The sequence below is a fragment of the Colius striatus genome, chromosome Z, assembly GCF_028858725.1.
Source record: "Colius striatus isolate bColStr4 chromosome Z, bColStr4.1.hap1, whole genome shotgun sequence".
NCBI classification, from domain to species: Eukaryota; Metazoa; Chordata; class Aves; order Coliiformes; family Coliidae; genus Colius; species Colius striatus.
Window position 1 is genome coordinate 88,567,806 of NC_084790.1, and position 16,035 is coordinate 88,583,840.

The 16,035-nt window shown below is 47.1% G+C and overlaps 1 protein-coding gene across 1 annotated transcript in view; it reads right to left on the bottom strand.

The window, feature by feature from the left end:
• Positions 1-1,056: 1,056 nt before the first annotated feature.
• Positions 1,057-16,035, bottom strand: part of ALPK2 (alpha kinase 2) — a 29,240-nt gene continuing 14,261 nt past the window's right edge. Inside the window, exons 5-12 of the mRNA XM_062018866.1 lie at positions 14,504-14,651; positions 11,947-12,074; positions 11,812-11,847; positions 9,015-9,289; positions 8,802-8,890; positions 7,305-7,522; positions 5,698-5,746; positions 1,057-1,291 (exon numbers count right to left, since the gene is read on the bottom strand). Of these exons, the coding sequence (XP_061874850.1) occupies positions 1,057-1,291; positions 5,698-5,746; positions 7,305-7,522; positions 8,802-8,890; positions 9,015-9,289; positions 11,812-11,847; positions 11,947-12,074; positions 14,504-14,651 (1,178 nt within the window). The remainder of the gene's footprint in view (positions 1,292-5,697; positions 5,747-7,304; positions 7,523-8,801; positions 8,891-9,014; positions 9,290-11,811; positions 11,848-11,946; positions 12,075-14,503; positions 14,652-16,035) is intronic.

A 16,035-nucleotide genomic window follows, 5' to 3' on the forward strand; every position in this document is an offset into this window, starting at 1 on the left:
TTTCAAATGCTACCTCCAGTAAACTTCTTGCTGTCTTCTGGCATGTGCAGTTCCCTCCTCTGTCTGCAGACCTCCACATAAGCTACACCTGAGTTGAACGTAGCACGGTATGTTCTGTCAGTTCTGGCCCTGCCTGGGCGTTTTGGGTAAGTCCTGACTCCTTGGCAGCCAGGTGCTGGCCCAGAGCACCCTCAAAACACAGCTCTGTGCTACCCAGGAAAGTCACTGTACCTACTCCAATCGAAAATGCTGAGAGGTGCTGAAATATCCTCTGTGTGCAGTGGTTTGTTTCAGATGGCAGCTGTCTGGCAACACGCAGACTCCAAACCTCTGCCCTACGATAGGATCAGTGCAGGAACAGCAGCACTGTGCCAGGGTGAGCTGCAGATTCCAGGGAGCTCATGTGGAAAGGAAGCAAATCTGTGGATAATCAAACAAGCTGCCTGCCCTTCAGCTGACGGCATCGCTTCATCAGGACCTTATAGAGGACAGAGGCTGATTTTGTGTGGGGCAGAAGACAGGGGTGTCCATTTGTGAATGGCTTTGTCTGGTATTAAAAGACAGGTAAGTGGGAGAAAATATTTCAACGGGAGGGTTATGGTAGAATTACAATATGCAAAAATATGGGGAAGAAAACAACTTTTCTAGAGCAGCCTGAGCACCAACACTGTGCAAAACTTTGACCGAGTGGCATCTTAAATACGTGGCTGTTCTTGTAGGTGCTGAACCCACAGGGTCACAGGCACAGACAAACAGGAGGGAAGATGTTCTCCAGGGGCCTGTGGTGCACTCGGTGTCCAAGCCTCAAAACATGCAGCTACCAGTACACAGGAGGGTTGTAAGATGGTCCAGGCAGATGGCTGGGATTGTCTTCCACACCACAGCTTGGTGTTACATCTCAGGTACCAAGAATCAGCTTCGTTGCTGGCATCAGCATCAGGATGGCTCTGAAATAATGTCACAAGGCAAAAGACTACAGTTATCCCCTCACCAGGTTGCTGGTGCCTATCGCTACGTATCCCCAACAGGAGTTCCCACGACATGGGACAGTGCAACTCAGTGCTCCGAAGAAATGAAGCCTCTAGGTTCTCTGGCTTTCTTGGGCACTACTTTCTTCACAGTCGATGAGTTTGGTAGATTTTTGCTCTTCATGGCTGTTGCTTTCCTCTGTTTTTGGTGAGCTGTCCGGAGAGGTTTCAGCCCCAGCATCTCGCAGTACTTATTGCACTGGTGGAGGGCTCTGAACTGCTCGATGAAGGAAATCGAGCAGTTGCCTTTAAAACCTTTGTATCTGTAGCAACAAAGACAAAAAGAAAAGTCAGATGGGATTTCATTTTCAGCGCAGGGAGGCAGAGTATGAAGGCTGACTCATAAGCAGCTTGAAAACATTAAGCAAACCTCTTCCACCCTTGCTGTTTTGAGAAGCACCAACTGCCACGGAGAATCAAGCAAAGCCATTGAAAGGTGAAGGGAACTGGGTAACTAGTAATGACAGAAGAGGGAAAAGGGTTAGAGAGGCATAGTTACATGGTCTCTGTCCTGGCTACTATCTTCCATTTCATTTAGTTGGGAATTCAATTGTCTGAGGCTAACTTTGTCCCAGCAACACAGAAACAAGATCCATTCTACTTTACTCTCTCCCTAAGCAGCTCTTGTGACCAGCACAAAGAAACCAGGTGGCTGCACCAGGTGCTGTCAGAACCAGAAGCCGTTTCCATCCAAACATGTAGAACTTCTCTGCTCCTCTCCTCCCTCCCCCAGGCTTGACTGCAAGATGTGAAAGAGCCAAGCCTCTTGTGAAGCAGAGACAGAACATGGATACTCAATACGTGACTACTTTTGTTTTACTATCTTTGCTCCTAAGCAAGCTTTCTCCGTTTCCCTTCCCTTACACAACACACCTGCACTTGATCTGGTGGCTACAGATGTGGCCTGGGTAACACTCCTTGTCCTCATTGGAAGTTGGGAGGCATCAACAAGCCTGATTTGGCTCTGCAGTGTGCAGACAGCCCCAGGTCTTAGAGTGAGCCATAGGAAAACTCATGTACAGATGTGAGACCAAAGTTCTGCATCAGAGTTCTCACAGCTGTTTGCTGTTTGTTAGCCACTGCTCCCTTTTCATGCCTCCAGGCTGCATCCCTTGCTCTGGACAGGCCTAATGGCCACAGCTCTGTTGTAACTGGGCAGGACTTGTGAGTGTAATTCAAACTGTTCCACGCTGTGACAGCCTGTGGTGTGCATCGCTGGGGGAAGTCTCCGCGAGTGAACAGCTTCCACACTCTACCATCTCTTGCTCTTGTGCTTTGTGTTCAGCACCAGCAAACCACTGGCCACTCCCAACACACTCTGCACAGCACATGGGATTAAATGCACTTGACTGGGCGTCCCACGAGTACAGCCCAGACAGAATTCTACCTCCAGACTTGATGGTTGGGTTTTGCCCATCGTCCTTAAACCTGGAGGGGAGATGTGGGATTTACTCCCAGGCTTAAATTCCCCGGTGTCTCTTGTTGCCACGCTGAGTGAGACTGAATTTGTCGATGCCCTGAACCCAGAGAGACTCGGCCACACGTGGCAACCTGCAGAGCTGCCAGTCACGACCCAGGGCACGGTGACCCCGCTTCCTTCACCGCTGTCCTCGCCACTCCTGGACGGGCGCCTGGCCCTGACGCACAGTCGCCAGAGCGGCCAGCCACAGCGAAGTGCTGGCTTTGCTTAGGCTCGCCAAGGACCCCGGGAAGCAGCTTATTGAAAGGGCCGGCGCCTGGCTGTGGTGTGCCCCGCGTTGGAAACACTCGCCAGCCTTTTCGGTTTCTAGTTGGGCTTCGCCCTCTACTGACAGAAGCTGTCTCGCAGCCACCGCGGCGCTGCAGGACCCTTCGCTCCGGGCTCGCTCGGTTCCCAGCCCGCTGGTCACACGGACACAGGGAGGACAGAGATCAGAACTGGCTGGAAGAGCAGTTTGTTAACTGCTGCGAACAGCGGTCTCTGCACTGCGTCTCCAGGAAGGAGGCGGCGGGCGAAGACACACGATACAGAACTGCTCATCCAGAAATACGTGTCCAAGCCTGGAACGTGTCTGGACCCACGAACAAGATCACTGCCAGCAACGAGCAGTGTGGAATATAGGTGCAAAATGTTGATATATGCTGTTTACTGCGCCTGGTTTACGAGACGCCCTGGGGGATAAATAATGGCTATGAATAATTCACGACAGTTGCCACACAGGCCTTTGCAAACTCATCAGTAACAGCTTGTGCTATGACATGAGATGGTTCGAAACCCCGATTTACCACGAGCGTGGTGGGCGTGAGGTGGGCGAGATGGATTCTTTAAAACCTTGTTTTCCCCTCTCATCATAAGTTAATCTTGGAGTAAAATTAGATTTGCATTCCATTTACATTCCAGCCAGGAACAATAGAGATGTTCCTCCACTCGTCAAGCGTCACCAGAGCATCACCCAGGGATATTTTTGGTTCCATGGTGTGACTGGCCCGGGGCTCAGACCTGTCTGTGATCAGGGAGCTCGTCAGCCCTGCAAAGATTGCTTGAGGAAACTGGAGGAATTCCTATAGGCCACGAAACTCAGCTTTGCTTCTCCTCTGACAATACAGATAAACCTGTCAGCAGTGTCACACGGTATTTTTGAGTTGAGTAGGACGGTGAATGTTCTCCCCAGCCTGTGAAACAGATTCATCAGCACGGCTGCACACTACCAAAAGCAGCAACGGCCAATGACACAGATCAGTTCCATGTACTGGTTTGTTGTACCCACCCAGGAACTGGAAATCAAACTGCAGAGCTGTTTGAAAGAAAAATATGGGGCCAGGAAAGACAACCTGCTGTCTTGCAGCAGCATCCTTAGCTGAATCACAAACAGAAACACCCTCAGCATTTTTAAGGGGTTGCTTTTGAAGTGAAATTGCATTCCTTTCTGTATGACTGAGGTGATCTTTACTACAGCTTGCACTGTGTATTCATTTTCTCACGTCAGCTTCTCCTCCCTAGTCCAACTCGTGTTTTACAGGGGTAGGTTCCCACAGTGGGCTGGACAACCACATCCATTAAAGCCTCTCTATAAATCTTGGATTCCAGAGCACAGTGGGGCCTACATACATTTTTCATGACTCTTTGTTTCATAACAGGATGATGCAACTCCATTTCAACTGACTTGACTTTGGATGCACAGCTAAAAGAGCAAAACAGAAGAAGAGAAGCTCTGGATGGATGCCAGCCTGCAGATGCTGAGGATCTTCCCAGAATGTTCTGGGGCCAAATCTTTCATGATCTAAAGGATATTGTGAGGAGGTTTTTTCCAGCACCACAGGCATATAGGCAAGGTCCAGATCAGTGTGAAGACTGAAGGCATGTGATCGGATCTGCTTTTCCGTGTCTGTTTCCCAAAGGACAACATGAATTTAAAGCCTTGGTCACAGGCATTTACTCAGTTGCCTTTTCCTTTCCAGCAGCTATCTGATTTGAATGTCTGCCTACACCACCTAGTCCTATCAATGTCTCTCTTGGCCTGTTGTGAAACAAGAAGCTTTAATTAACAGAAACTTGACAGAAGTGGAAGAAGCTTAGGATAATAAAAGCATATACCTTTACATACATGCTTCAGTCTCCCTGAAAGCTCTGAAGCCACTGCAAAACAGGCCTCTAAATATTAAAACCAGATCCTCTGTCATATGGCAGAAATACTGCTTCTCTGAGAGAAGGGAAAGAGATACCATCAAATCCCTTAACACATTTCCTTGGGTAAGAGGTAAGTGGCCTGTGCAAAGCTGAACAGACACCTCCCCTCCAGCCACGCAGCTGACAAGAACACGGGGCTCAAGGCAAGGTTACAGCCACTGCCTGCCGTAGGAAGGGAAACTAACTGCTGGGCTCTGAACTTAAGGAAGAGTCTTTATAAAAAGTTGTGCCATAAATTCATGTTCCAAAGCTTTGGCACCTTTGCAAAGAGATTTCAGCGATCAGGGATTGTCTCATGCAGTCTCTGCATCACTCCTTTAAATTCCTTGCAAAAAGTGCACCACCAGCTTTGGCCCCTCTCGGGGCATCTCCCACACTTCCCATCTGTGGCAGATGCCTTCTCTTCTTCCAGAGGAAGAGCAGCAGGGCAGGAGGATCACCTCAGCTACTGGCAGGAGGACCTGGGAGTAGGGCTAGATAGGTATAGGTGCTTGTGTTTGCATTTGCTGGGGCAGGTGCTAGTGAGTGCAAGCCCCACAGGAGCTCTGGTCCCAACAGCCCGCTGGGTGTGGGATGTCTCCTCTGTGGGCAGGAGCTCTGGACCACGCAAACACCAGGTCTTTCATTGTACCTCAGGCTGCAGCCAGGACTGGCCCTGTACTTTCAGGCTTCCCTTCCTCCAGCTGATGTACCATGAAGTTTAAGTCACCAGAGACCTTGACTTCACTCATGAAATGCCGTTGGAATAAGTTTCTTCTAAGGGAGGCATGAAGAAAAAGCAAAGCCCAATCTGCATTGTAGCTGCATCCCTTTAGAACAAAATAGCTGTGTTCTCGCATACAAATGAAGAAAAAGCAGCCCAGCAGGTCAGATCAGGATTGTTTGTTCTCTTCCACGGCTCAAGGAAGAACAACTTTCCAGTGCACATTCCCCCAACATATTTACACTGTGAGCAGGATGATGTGTAAAGCAAAACCATGCTGTTGAGAGTTTTTCACTCACCCTTTGGCCAGTGTTGCTATGCCAACGTCAGTTAACTTCATTCCTACACCTGCAGGGCACCAAGGAAAACAAGAGCTTACACCAGAACTTCTAGGCATGCCTTCATGTTCAAGCACACCATACAGAGGCATTCTGTGGGTTTGACGCTTTGCAAACCTGGATTACAGTGTTTATCAGTAGGAATTACACGTGTGTTTTCTCAGTCCCATAGCATTAGTTCAACCTTGGTTTTTTGGGTGAGAAATCCAAAATCCCTTCCTCATCCAGTACTCAAAAAACTTGGCATTTTAACCTGTCCCTTTGCTGCCTTGTTTACAGGCAAAATCCAGCCCTGTGGGGTGCCATTTTCTCTGTATGGGAAAATGATGGTCTCAGGACCATTTTCCTTGGAGAACAGAAATCTCTACTGGTATGCTTGAAAAATGCAGCCTCGCTACTCGAATGTGAAGGTGATCGGAGAGGGAGGATGTTTCTCTTCAGCAGCAGCAGGTGTATTGTCCTTTGTTGCAGCAGTCACTACAGAGGCTCAGGTACCATTTCCGCCTCCCTCAGACTAGGACTTTGTTCTGTCTTCTCCCTTTAAATTACCTCAGGGTTCTGTTTAGGTGTCTCTTTGCTAATTTTCCTGCCTTATTCTGATGTGATATTTTCTAAGATCCCATCTTTTCCTTTATTTTTCTTTAACAAGGGTCTGTCTTTCCATGTTTTAAACAGATCTCTGCACACAGTGTGGGTGCAGCCCAGCAGTCAGGAGGCGCCACACACCCAGGGGCACAAGAGCAGTGTTTGGTGCATGTGAGGAGAGAGGTTCCTCACCAGCCTTCTCGCTCTTGAAGGAACATCTTTCCTCAAACCTACCCAGGACCTGAATGTGGAGCGTCCCACTCTTCAGAGACTGTCAGTAAGTGTTCAAATACAACAAAAAGTGAAGGACTGGGATGTTATCAACAACTGAAGTCTTTCACTCACAAGGCTTTCCATTAACCTCTGGGAGATGAGACAATAAGCCAGACTCAACTCATATTGAGTGTCTTGATTTACCAAGGGGACATGTGGAAGAAAACTCTCCCATTAAGAGTGTAGGATTTGTTTCTTCTTTCCCCAACTGTCTTCTTACAAGAACATAAGCTAGGCAAAACTCCCCTCTCTGCTGACTAGGTAAACAACCTAATACTATATAGGTTATATATGGCATTACCTGTACATCTGTATTAACCTAATATTAGACAGGTTAATGCACGTGCCCCTGCAGCCGTAGTAGGCAATTCATTTATGTCCTTCTGACCCCTGGGGTAACACATGCAAGTAAACACAGTGCAGTTAAAAGAGCCTAGAAAACAAAATACCCTAACTCTCCTGTCTTGTAGCCTGCTCCACCTGAGATGCTGTATGAAACAGGCACAGGGGTAGCATATCTGGAGACGACTTTGCCTGTTACAAGACCATGGCAGGAGAACACTCGGGGCTGTCAACGGGACAGAGAAAGCCAAGAGCTTAACGTTGCTCAGAAATAACCCTGCAAGTTCTGCAGTTACAGACTGACTCTGAGAGGTCACTAAGCTGTATCCCAGGAAAGTCATTTTGTTGCCCCCACACAGACAACTCACCTTGCAGGTCAGTGACAAGCAAGCTCCCATTGGTCTTGTCATACACCCAGTGCTGGAAGGTGCAACACTTCTGGCCAGCCTCCGAGTCTCTTCTCAGGAAATTTACTTCCTTGCCATCCCTGACAGAGTATTTCACAAACTCCCCAACCAGCTCCTCCTCCACTGTTGCATAGGGGATGTTATTAGCAGGGCGATGGACAAGAAAAATAGGAATGATCCTGAAATCAAGGGATAAAAGCTGATAAAATCCAGAGAGTTCTGTCAATGAATGAGTAGGACACAGACGAAGTGGGGAGTGATCTCAGAGAGCAAATGGCACCTACCAAAGCTAAACCAAGTCAGCAGATACCTGGATAAAATGGAGATGATCTAGGTAGCTCTAGAACATGATCACATTATCCTCTATGTGCCTATTTCTGTTATTTACTCAGATATAAACTTCTTCAAAGCATGCTTCCTAATTTTGTCCTATTGCATTCCAAAACCTGAACTATGCACAATAAAGTGTGCAGCTTACTTCAGAGCATCACAGCTTTAGCTGCTCAGGCTGGCTGACACCTGCATCAGTCTTTGTGAGATGTTAAACACCTGCAAATCTGACCCATTCCAGAAAGAGCTTTACCAGTGGCAGCGGCAATGAAGGAAGAGGCAGAGAAGCAGCTGACTTGCACAACTATTTTCCCTAGAAGGCTTCACTGCCACCGTCATCGCTATTTCCAGCCCTGAAAAGGTGTCTCTAAGGAGTCACTCCAGAGGCTGTTTTAAGTGTTCCCTTTTTTTTCCAGGACCTTTTTTTCCTTTTCAGCAGATCTTGTGTCATCTCAGTGGAGGTGGGGATTTAGCTTGCTGTCAGTCACAGACGTCTTATCCTTGAAGTAAGGCAGATGGAATTTCAACCATCCATTGCAAATTCAACTCTGCACAGTAGCCTGACACTGGAACAGCAAATCCTTTGACAAAGATCTATTACCAAACCCTCAAGGTGCCACTTTCCAGCCTGAGGCAGAAGTGAACCTGTGCTGAGCTGCTGCTCTGATGTAGATATATTTGGGAAATGGAAAACTTCTGAAATGAAGTAAACTGATCTCTGGAGGCACCTAGAATCAGAGCTGAGCTTTCTGGCTTGATCCTTTATGCATAGAAAATTTGCCTAAGGAGTGGCTTCATATCAGCTTCAGAATGATCATGATTTCTCTCAAGATATTGACAGTATCATCTACTGGTGTCACATAGAGCGATTTCCTCTAAACATGTACCAAAATCATGGCTTTTGCCTGCTGTTTGCTCTCTCTACTCCTTATCATCCTTCTCTAACAGGAATGAAATCTCTCTGACCACCTCAGTACTCAAAATCTAGGTGATGATTCCAGCTGTAACTGTTCTCAACATTCCTCTTTCTTCCTTAGCAACGTCACCTAGCAGTCGCTGAGCAGCTGTGGCACAGGACAATATCTATAAGCCAAGGTGTATATCCATATAAAACCCACACAGACTCACTCTGGTACTTCCCCAAAGCCTTCCAAGGGTTCAGCTTCAGCTGCATATATCTTCGCGTACTCTCTCGCAGTGTTTTGGACGTAGCACTCCTACATTGCAAACAGATGCACCTATGGAACATCACTCAAAACATTTCACACATCACCTGTCTGAATAATTGCAAGACAGCTTTCCCCACAGCTCTTGCTCACAAAGGACAGGGAGGCAGCTTACCTGCAGAGCTAGCTTGTAGTTCTTTTGAACTAGATCATCCTTACTCTTGGTCCCGTAGGTGACGGCGTTGTGCACTTTGAGGACACAGGCGTGGCCAGGGCTGAACACTGGCACCAGCCCCTGCATCACTTTGCTGCGGAAGGCTTTCCTGTGCATGCCCTCGCCGAAGTGCAGCTCTTCTGTGGCTATGACTCCGTGCAGGTTCCCACCAAAGTAGCTGTCGCTGATGAAATCTTCTCTGAACATGAGCTGCATGAATTCGATTTCTTCCACACCTGAAGCACAACGACACTTTATAGAATCACAGAAAGGTTTCAGCTGGCAGAGACCTTTCAGCCCATGGAGTGCAGCCTCTGTCCCAGCCCCATCACCCACCAGCCCATTGCCCTCAGTGCAACACCCACCCAGCTCTGACACCCCTCCAGGGACGGTGACTCCAGCAGCTCCCTGGGCAGCCCCTGACAATGCCTGACAGCCCTGGCAGCAAAGAAATTCCTGCTCACATCCAGCCTGAATCTCCCCTGGTGACACTTGAGGCCATTTCCTCTTGTTCTGTTGCTTGTTACCAGGGGGAACAGACAGACCCCACCTGGCTACAGGTTCCTGTCAGGTAAATGTAGAGAGTGAGAAGGTCTCCCCTGAGCCTCTTTTCTCCAGGCTCAAAAGCCCCAGACCCCTCAGCCCTTCCTCATGTGAGACATGCTCCAAATCCTTTCCTGGCTTGGCAGCAGCCTCTGGATCCTCTCCAGCACCTCAGTGTCCCTCTTGTAGAGAGGGCCCAGAACTGGACACAGTGATGAAGGTGCAGCCTCACTAACACAGCACCCTTCTAGAAACAGGCACAGGGAAAGGGGTGGGCGTGGGGGAAAAACTCATCCCTATGACCATAGAGTATTAAAGAAAATGCTCAGTGGATACACAACACATGGGGTTGAGATCCTGCTCCTCTGAAAGTGACTTGTTGCCTTCACTGTCTTAAGCCAATATGGAGAAAGGTGGCAGCTCAGGTGCATGAGGAGAGAATACAGAGTGTGGCAAACCAAAAATTTAAACTATTTTTAAACTATTAAACTGTTTTTAAACTATTAGGTGAGCTACAAACTGGAGCTGGAAATGAACATGCAGTAAAGCGAGCTTACTAAAGAGGCACTGAGGGAAAACAGAGATGCTGCCAACTCTGCTTTTAGGGGAAGACAGAGGTGGTAATAAAGCCAACGTGCAGCAGTGCAGGTAGATGGGAAAAGCAGAACACAGTTCTGTACCCAGTGTGCTCAGAGCACATCCTTCTGAAGCTAGCCTGTCTTCTCTGAAAAGCCAGAAGTCACTGAAGCCTCCAGAGCTTGTTTGAGCCTTCAGCTTGGATTGTTTTCAGGGGAAGATTCTGTCATGTGTTCATAGAGGTACTCTGTTACCCACTGTGACCACAATGGCAACGTGCCTTTCATAGCACCACCACATTCACTATGTCAGCTCTGGTGCTGCAGGCTGGCATGCTAAAGTGTTTCTTTTCAATCTGACAAGCACCATCTTCATTAGCAAAGGCAGAGGAAAATAGCAAGATTTTACTCCGTGAATGATTTTGAGGAAGAGCCACATTTGTACAAATGACCATGTTTCTACCAAAAAGTAAATACATCGGGTTTAGTCATCTTCAGATTCGGGAGAAATTGGTACAATGATATTTCTCTTATCCACCCATTTTGAAGGTACCAGTAGCATGGGAATGTGTGCCTAAGCTGAAGCCAAGCAGGATTATGGATTTCACCCTTTTAAATGATCATTTGAATACAAAAGGAAACAAAAAAACTGTAAGGGGGACCAAAAAAAAGTGGTTAAGCACTGAGAGAAACTGAAAAACTCTAACTGCCCTTCAGGTGTGTCTAACATAACACTTCAAAGGACACCAGTGAAAAAGATAAACAGGAAAGGTATATACAACACAGCAGGGAAATCCTTCCAGCTCCTCTTTGTAGGTACCTTTGGTTAGGGTTCTGGGCTCTGCTGCCTCTGGTTGAAGCACAGTGCACACGTAAAGCTGGAGTTAGAAGCTCCTTAACCTTGAGCCAAAACTCTGTTGCTCAAAAGTTATACAGTGCTATGTTAAAAGCTCTGTCTTTATTTTAACAAGGAGCTAAATGTTTAATTATATTCTGCCAGGAGAAGAACCAGTTGCCTGAATGAAGTACTGGGTCAGTACTGTGTGTTCAGACATGATCAACCAATTTGCAATGCCCTGTCTATCTTTAGCTGCAGCACTGCAAGACACACGACGGGTGTGATTAAACACGAGGTAACATATGGGGAAAGCATCCCAGATCCTCATGCCTGTCTTTCTCTGGGAGTAAAGTTACACAGCAGGTGACTTGCAAAGACCATGTGTTCAAACACCACCGGCAAGTTCTCGCGCCAACAGAGCTCTCGGCCCTCGGTGTGTGGCCGTGTGAGCGATGGGATGTGGCGTGATGCTGTCCCACTGCAAACTGCAGGTGAAGCACACTCAGCTACTGAGGAGTCAAGTTCAAAGCAGTGGTTTGCCATGGTGGCAACTCCATCACCCTGCACAAACCATTCCATCCTACAGGAGGGTAATTCACCTACAAACCTCCCATGAACCAGAGTGCAAGAAGGCAAAGACAGCTAGCAGAAACACAGCGCTGATTCAGTGGACTCCCAGAGTTTCCCAAGGGGTAACTGTCAAAATGTCTCAGCCTGGGCATGCTCTCCCATCCTTGGTTCTGTTTGGAAATCAGAAAGAATGCAGATTTGAGCACACAGTCCAGCAGATGTGTGGCCTTACCTTCACAGGTCTGAAAACTCGAGAGATGTTCCAGTACTACAAGGAAAGAGAGAAACAGATTTTGTGGTTAAAGAGAAAAAAGGATGATAACTCCCACAGTCATTGTACCCATCGGAACTGTACACTGGGATTTACCTTCAGAAGTCAGGTTAAACTCAGCAGTCACCTTCCCATACGTGTTACTCAAGCAGCAATAGTATATTCCCTGGTCTTTGTTGCTGGATTTAGCTATTGCCAACGAGACAGGGGAGTCATCCTGGGCACTGGAACAGAAGATGTTATTGTTGCATATTAATACCTTAAAAGGTCCTTCCTGATTATTCCATGTGTCTCTCCTCCTGTCCCTGGAATTCCTGTCCCTCACTGCAAAGGCTGATCCAAATACAATGCAAGTGGACAAAACATTCTATTTCACTCTAGTCAGAGGCATTCACCCTACTACATATTTCACAATGGATGAACATACTACATTGTGAGAGAAAACTACCTCCATCGAATCCAGGAACAACGAAATCCCACCAAAACGTGTTCCAATATTCCTATCAATATCATGGCCAAATATCTGAATTACATATAAAAGCCCAGATCATTGCATGCTGTTCCTTAATAGCGACTCCTCACTCAGCTTTCTCTGGTCTTTCGCTTTTGTCAAGCTAGATATTTGCTCTCTGGTGTCTGTTAGCAATGTCACAAAGGGATCAAGGGCAGGTGTCATTAACAGGAGGGCAGTGGCATGTGAATGGAGCTACAGTGCTTGCAGACCCAAGCTGGCTCTGGAAGCAATAAAACCACACTGGAACAGAGCTGTGCCTGAGGGAAAACCCCTCTTAGACAAGAAGGTTTTCAGATGTGCCACAGAGGGTGTCCACAAAAGCACTCATCAGCAATTACAATTGAGGGGTGACCTCATTCGTGTTACAAATGCATCAAGGGTGGGTGTGAGGAGGCTGGAGCCAGGCTGTGCTCAGGGATGGCCAGTGACAGGACGAGGGGCAACGGGCACAAGCTGTAACAGAAGAGGTTCCAAAGCAACACAAGGACAAACTTGTTCCCTGTTGAGGTGAGGGAGCACTGGCAGGGGCTGCCCAGATGGGCTGTGGAGGCTCCTTCTCTGGAGACATTCAACCCCAGCTGGATGAGTCCCTGTGTGCCCTGCTCTAGGTGGTGCTGCTCTGGCAGGGGGTTGCACTGGATGAGCTTTCCAGGTCCCTTCCAGCCCTTCAGATTCTTAAGCAAACCAGGTAATCTATACAGGGATGACAGAAACCTGGCTGTTGTGTTTTAAAGCTCCTGTGAAGTGCATTAATGAAGGTGTGCACACTTTCTTGGCAACATGAAGCTCCATTACATTTTGGCACACTGGGGAGTTCATTTCATCCAGCAATAGCTTTTAAATCAAATGACTTCTCATTCACCAACGTTACAAGCAAGCTGTGTTTCTCAATGCACATTCCTACATGGTGACAGAAACTCAGATTCATTACATGATTTCCTATAATCACCTCCTGCAGAAACCAAAACCTTAAATGTACCAAACAGCCCAGATTAAGAACTTGTGTGGACTGATGTGTGCTTCCAAAAGAGGAAGCAGTGCTTGGGCACACACAAAGCAGTTGGGTTTTGATTGTGATGGAAAGGAGGTTTGCTCTGAACTCTACTGAACATACTCGAAGTAAAAGTTGCGACTTAGCAGCTCTCCCAATCTAAATCTCTGTTATATATTTCACTTTATTTCTGATGCTTGGAAATGTATTTATCCTATCAAGTTAAAGTTCAAATATTTTGTGTTATCACGTTTTATTCCTGACAAACCTGATAAATCTGGTGTCTCCCCACCGCCCGCTTCTTAAAACGCTGCAAAACTATTTAGCATATAACTACACGTACTAACAGTGCAATGGATGTTGCAACACAATAATCAGAACCCATAAAGGTAAAACAAGATCAGAAACACATGGGAATTTAACCAATTCACACAACTTTGTCTCCCTGCTTAAAAGAACAACCGACAAGGTGCCTTCCTGCAAAACTTTTTCACCTCCTCAAGATTCCGTGCTCTGATGGAAGCAGCTTTTCCTTTTGTGCTTTGGGTGACGTTAGTTGTGTATTTTTGAAACACCTCACACAGATTTTAAGAGCTATGTGATAAGAATGCCACTAATTACTGCTAGGGAAGAAAATAACCTGTTTCATAGAAACACAGCCCAGGAAGCAGCTGGCTCTCTGGGCTCCCAGTGCACACTGACAGCTCACGTCAGGCTTCTGTTCACCAGCAGCCCAAGCCTCTCTCTGCAGGGCTGCTCTCAATCCACTCATCCCCCAGCCTGCACAGGTGTTGCAGAATAATCACATCAAGCTCTATGTTGCATGTTGGTTGTCCCAGCAGCTCCCTTCCACCACACCAGGACAGCCTCTCACATACGAACCAAGCGTGTTTGTGTTCAAACTTCACTCCATCCTTTGAAAGTAGTTTGAGACTGGTCATGAGCAGGCTGAGAGCAGACTGATGAGGGAACTCAAACTGTGACCGACACTAATGCCCTGTGTGAAGATATGCTGCTTGATTACCCTGTTCAAACTCATTTTTTGCACCCATCATATGAAACCTTGCAACAGATACAAGAGTGAAACACAGGCACACTTTCCCAAAACCCTTTCAGAAAGCTCCAGGCCTTCAGAGACATTCACTCACCTTCTCTGCAGCCGAGACAGTAACTTGGAATCTTTAGTCCACGTAATGGTGGAGTCAGCATGAATATTACCAAACTGACAGCACAGCTTAATATTTCCAGGGCAGTCAGGAAACCACTCTGCCTGGATTTTCTTCAGCAGCTTGGGAGCTGGAAACAGAAGAGCCACAGTTTAGGATTAGAAGATACTTGTATTGTTTTGACATTTTAAAGGAACCTCAGCACAACTTAGAGACATTAAGAACATGAATCTAACGAGACTAGTAAATAGTTATGGTTGCTTCTGGTGCAGAAACCAAGGCTGGAAATGGTTTCAACAAAAGGACATTTTCAATCTATGGAATAGGACTGAAGGGAAGTTCCAGCCTGAAAAGACACTCACATCAAATAATCTCTTCATGAAAACATGTGCTCTCCAACTACAGGACAAGCTGGTTTTATCAGTAAAAAACCACCACAAAGGCAGAAAACACTGTATGGTTACATGATGGGAACTCACATTAACCAAATACTTGTAACTCGCAGCTTTTTTCAACTGATCACAGCCTGTGAGAGAAAAGATTGCAGGTCTCAGGAGATGCTCAGTCTCCAAAGTGTTCTGGGAACACACCTAACACACACTGCCAGGATGAGACTCTGCAAGATGCAGTGATGGCACCACTTCCTTTAAAGCACAGCTGGAAGGAGGAACCCACACTCGGTGCTCTGTCAGACATTTGCACTTGGCAATGTCAATGGCCTTTGCTTCCCTCTTAGAAAGTGATTTCTGCTTATGAAGTCCCTCCCTTTCCAGCCACAAGGCACAGTTCTTTTGCCAAACACTGACCGTGGTGCAGAACAAATCCAAGATCACTCTGGTCACAGCAAGACAGCACCATACTCAGTCTGGGGAAAGTCCTGACGCACACTGAGGGAAAGGTTCTGGGACCATGGCACGTTCCTGCACTCAAGTGAGACATCCCTGCTGGGTGTCAGGGATGTAAAACACAAGAAGTTTGCTTCCCACTGTGTTAACTCTGACCTGCTGCACTCTGACTGAACCGTCATGAGACAGCTCCCTCAGGGATCCCATTCCCGTGGTCTAACCTTCTCCAGTTAATGCTGAAGGAACGCTGGGTCCAACTTGAAGGGTCAGGCACCTGGAATTCACTGCTATGTTTAACTTGTAGTCACTAAAGTCCTTAGGCCTAAGAATCTCACTGAATCAGGGCTAAAATGACGCAGACAGCCTGTGACAGAACTGTAAACAGAGCTAATGGCTGTGGATTCCCTGCCCTAACCACCAAGTCATCCCTTCTGCCATGGAAAATAAGGCAAAAGAGAGCACTGAGTATATGCCCAGCTGTCCACACAGACCTGCCCTTAATGCTGAGCAAAGGCCCAACAAGTCTCTAAAGTAGGAATGTACACTCATCTCAGTCTAGACTGAGGCAGATAAGAAGCAAGTTAAGAAAATTCAAGCTTATCTAACGCAAGCGTGGATGATTAAAACATTTCTCAAGCATAGCCTCAGGCACAAGGAAAACAATCAAGC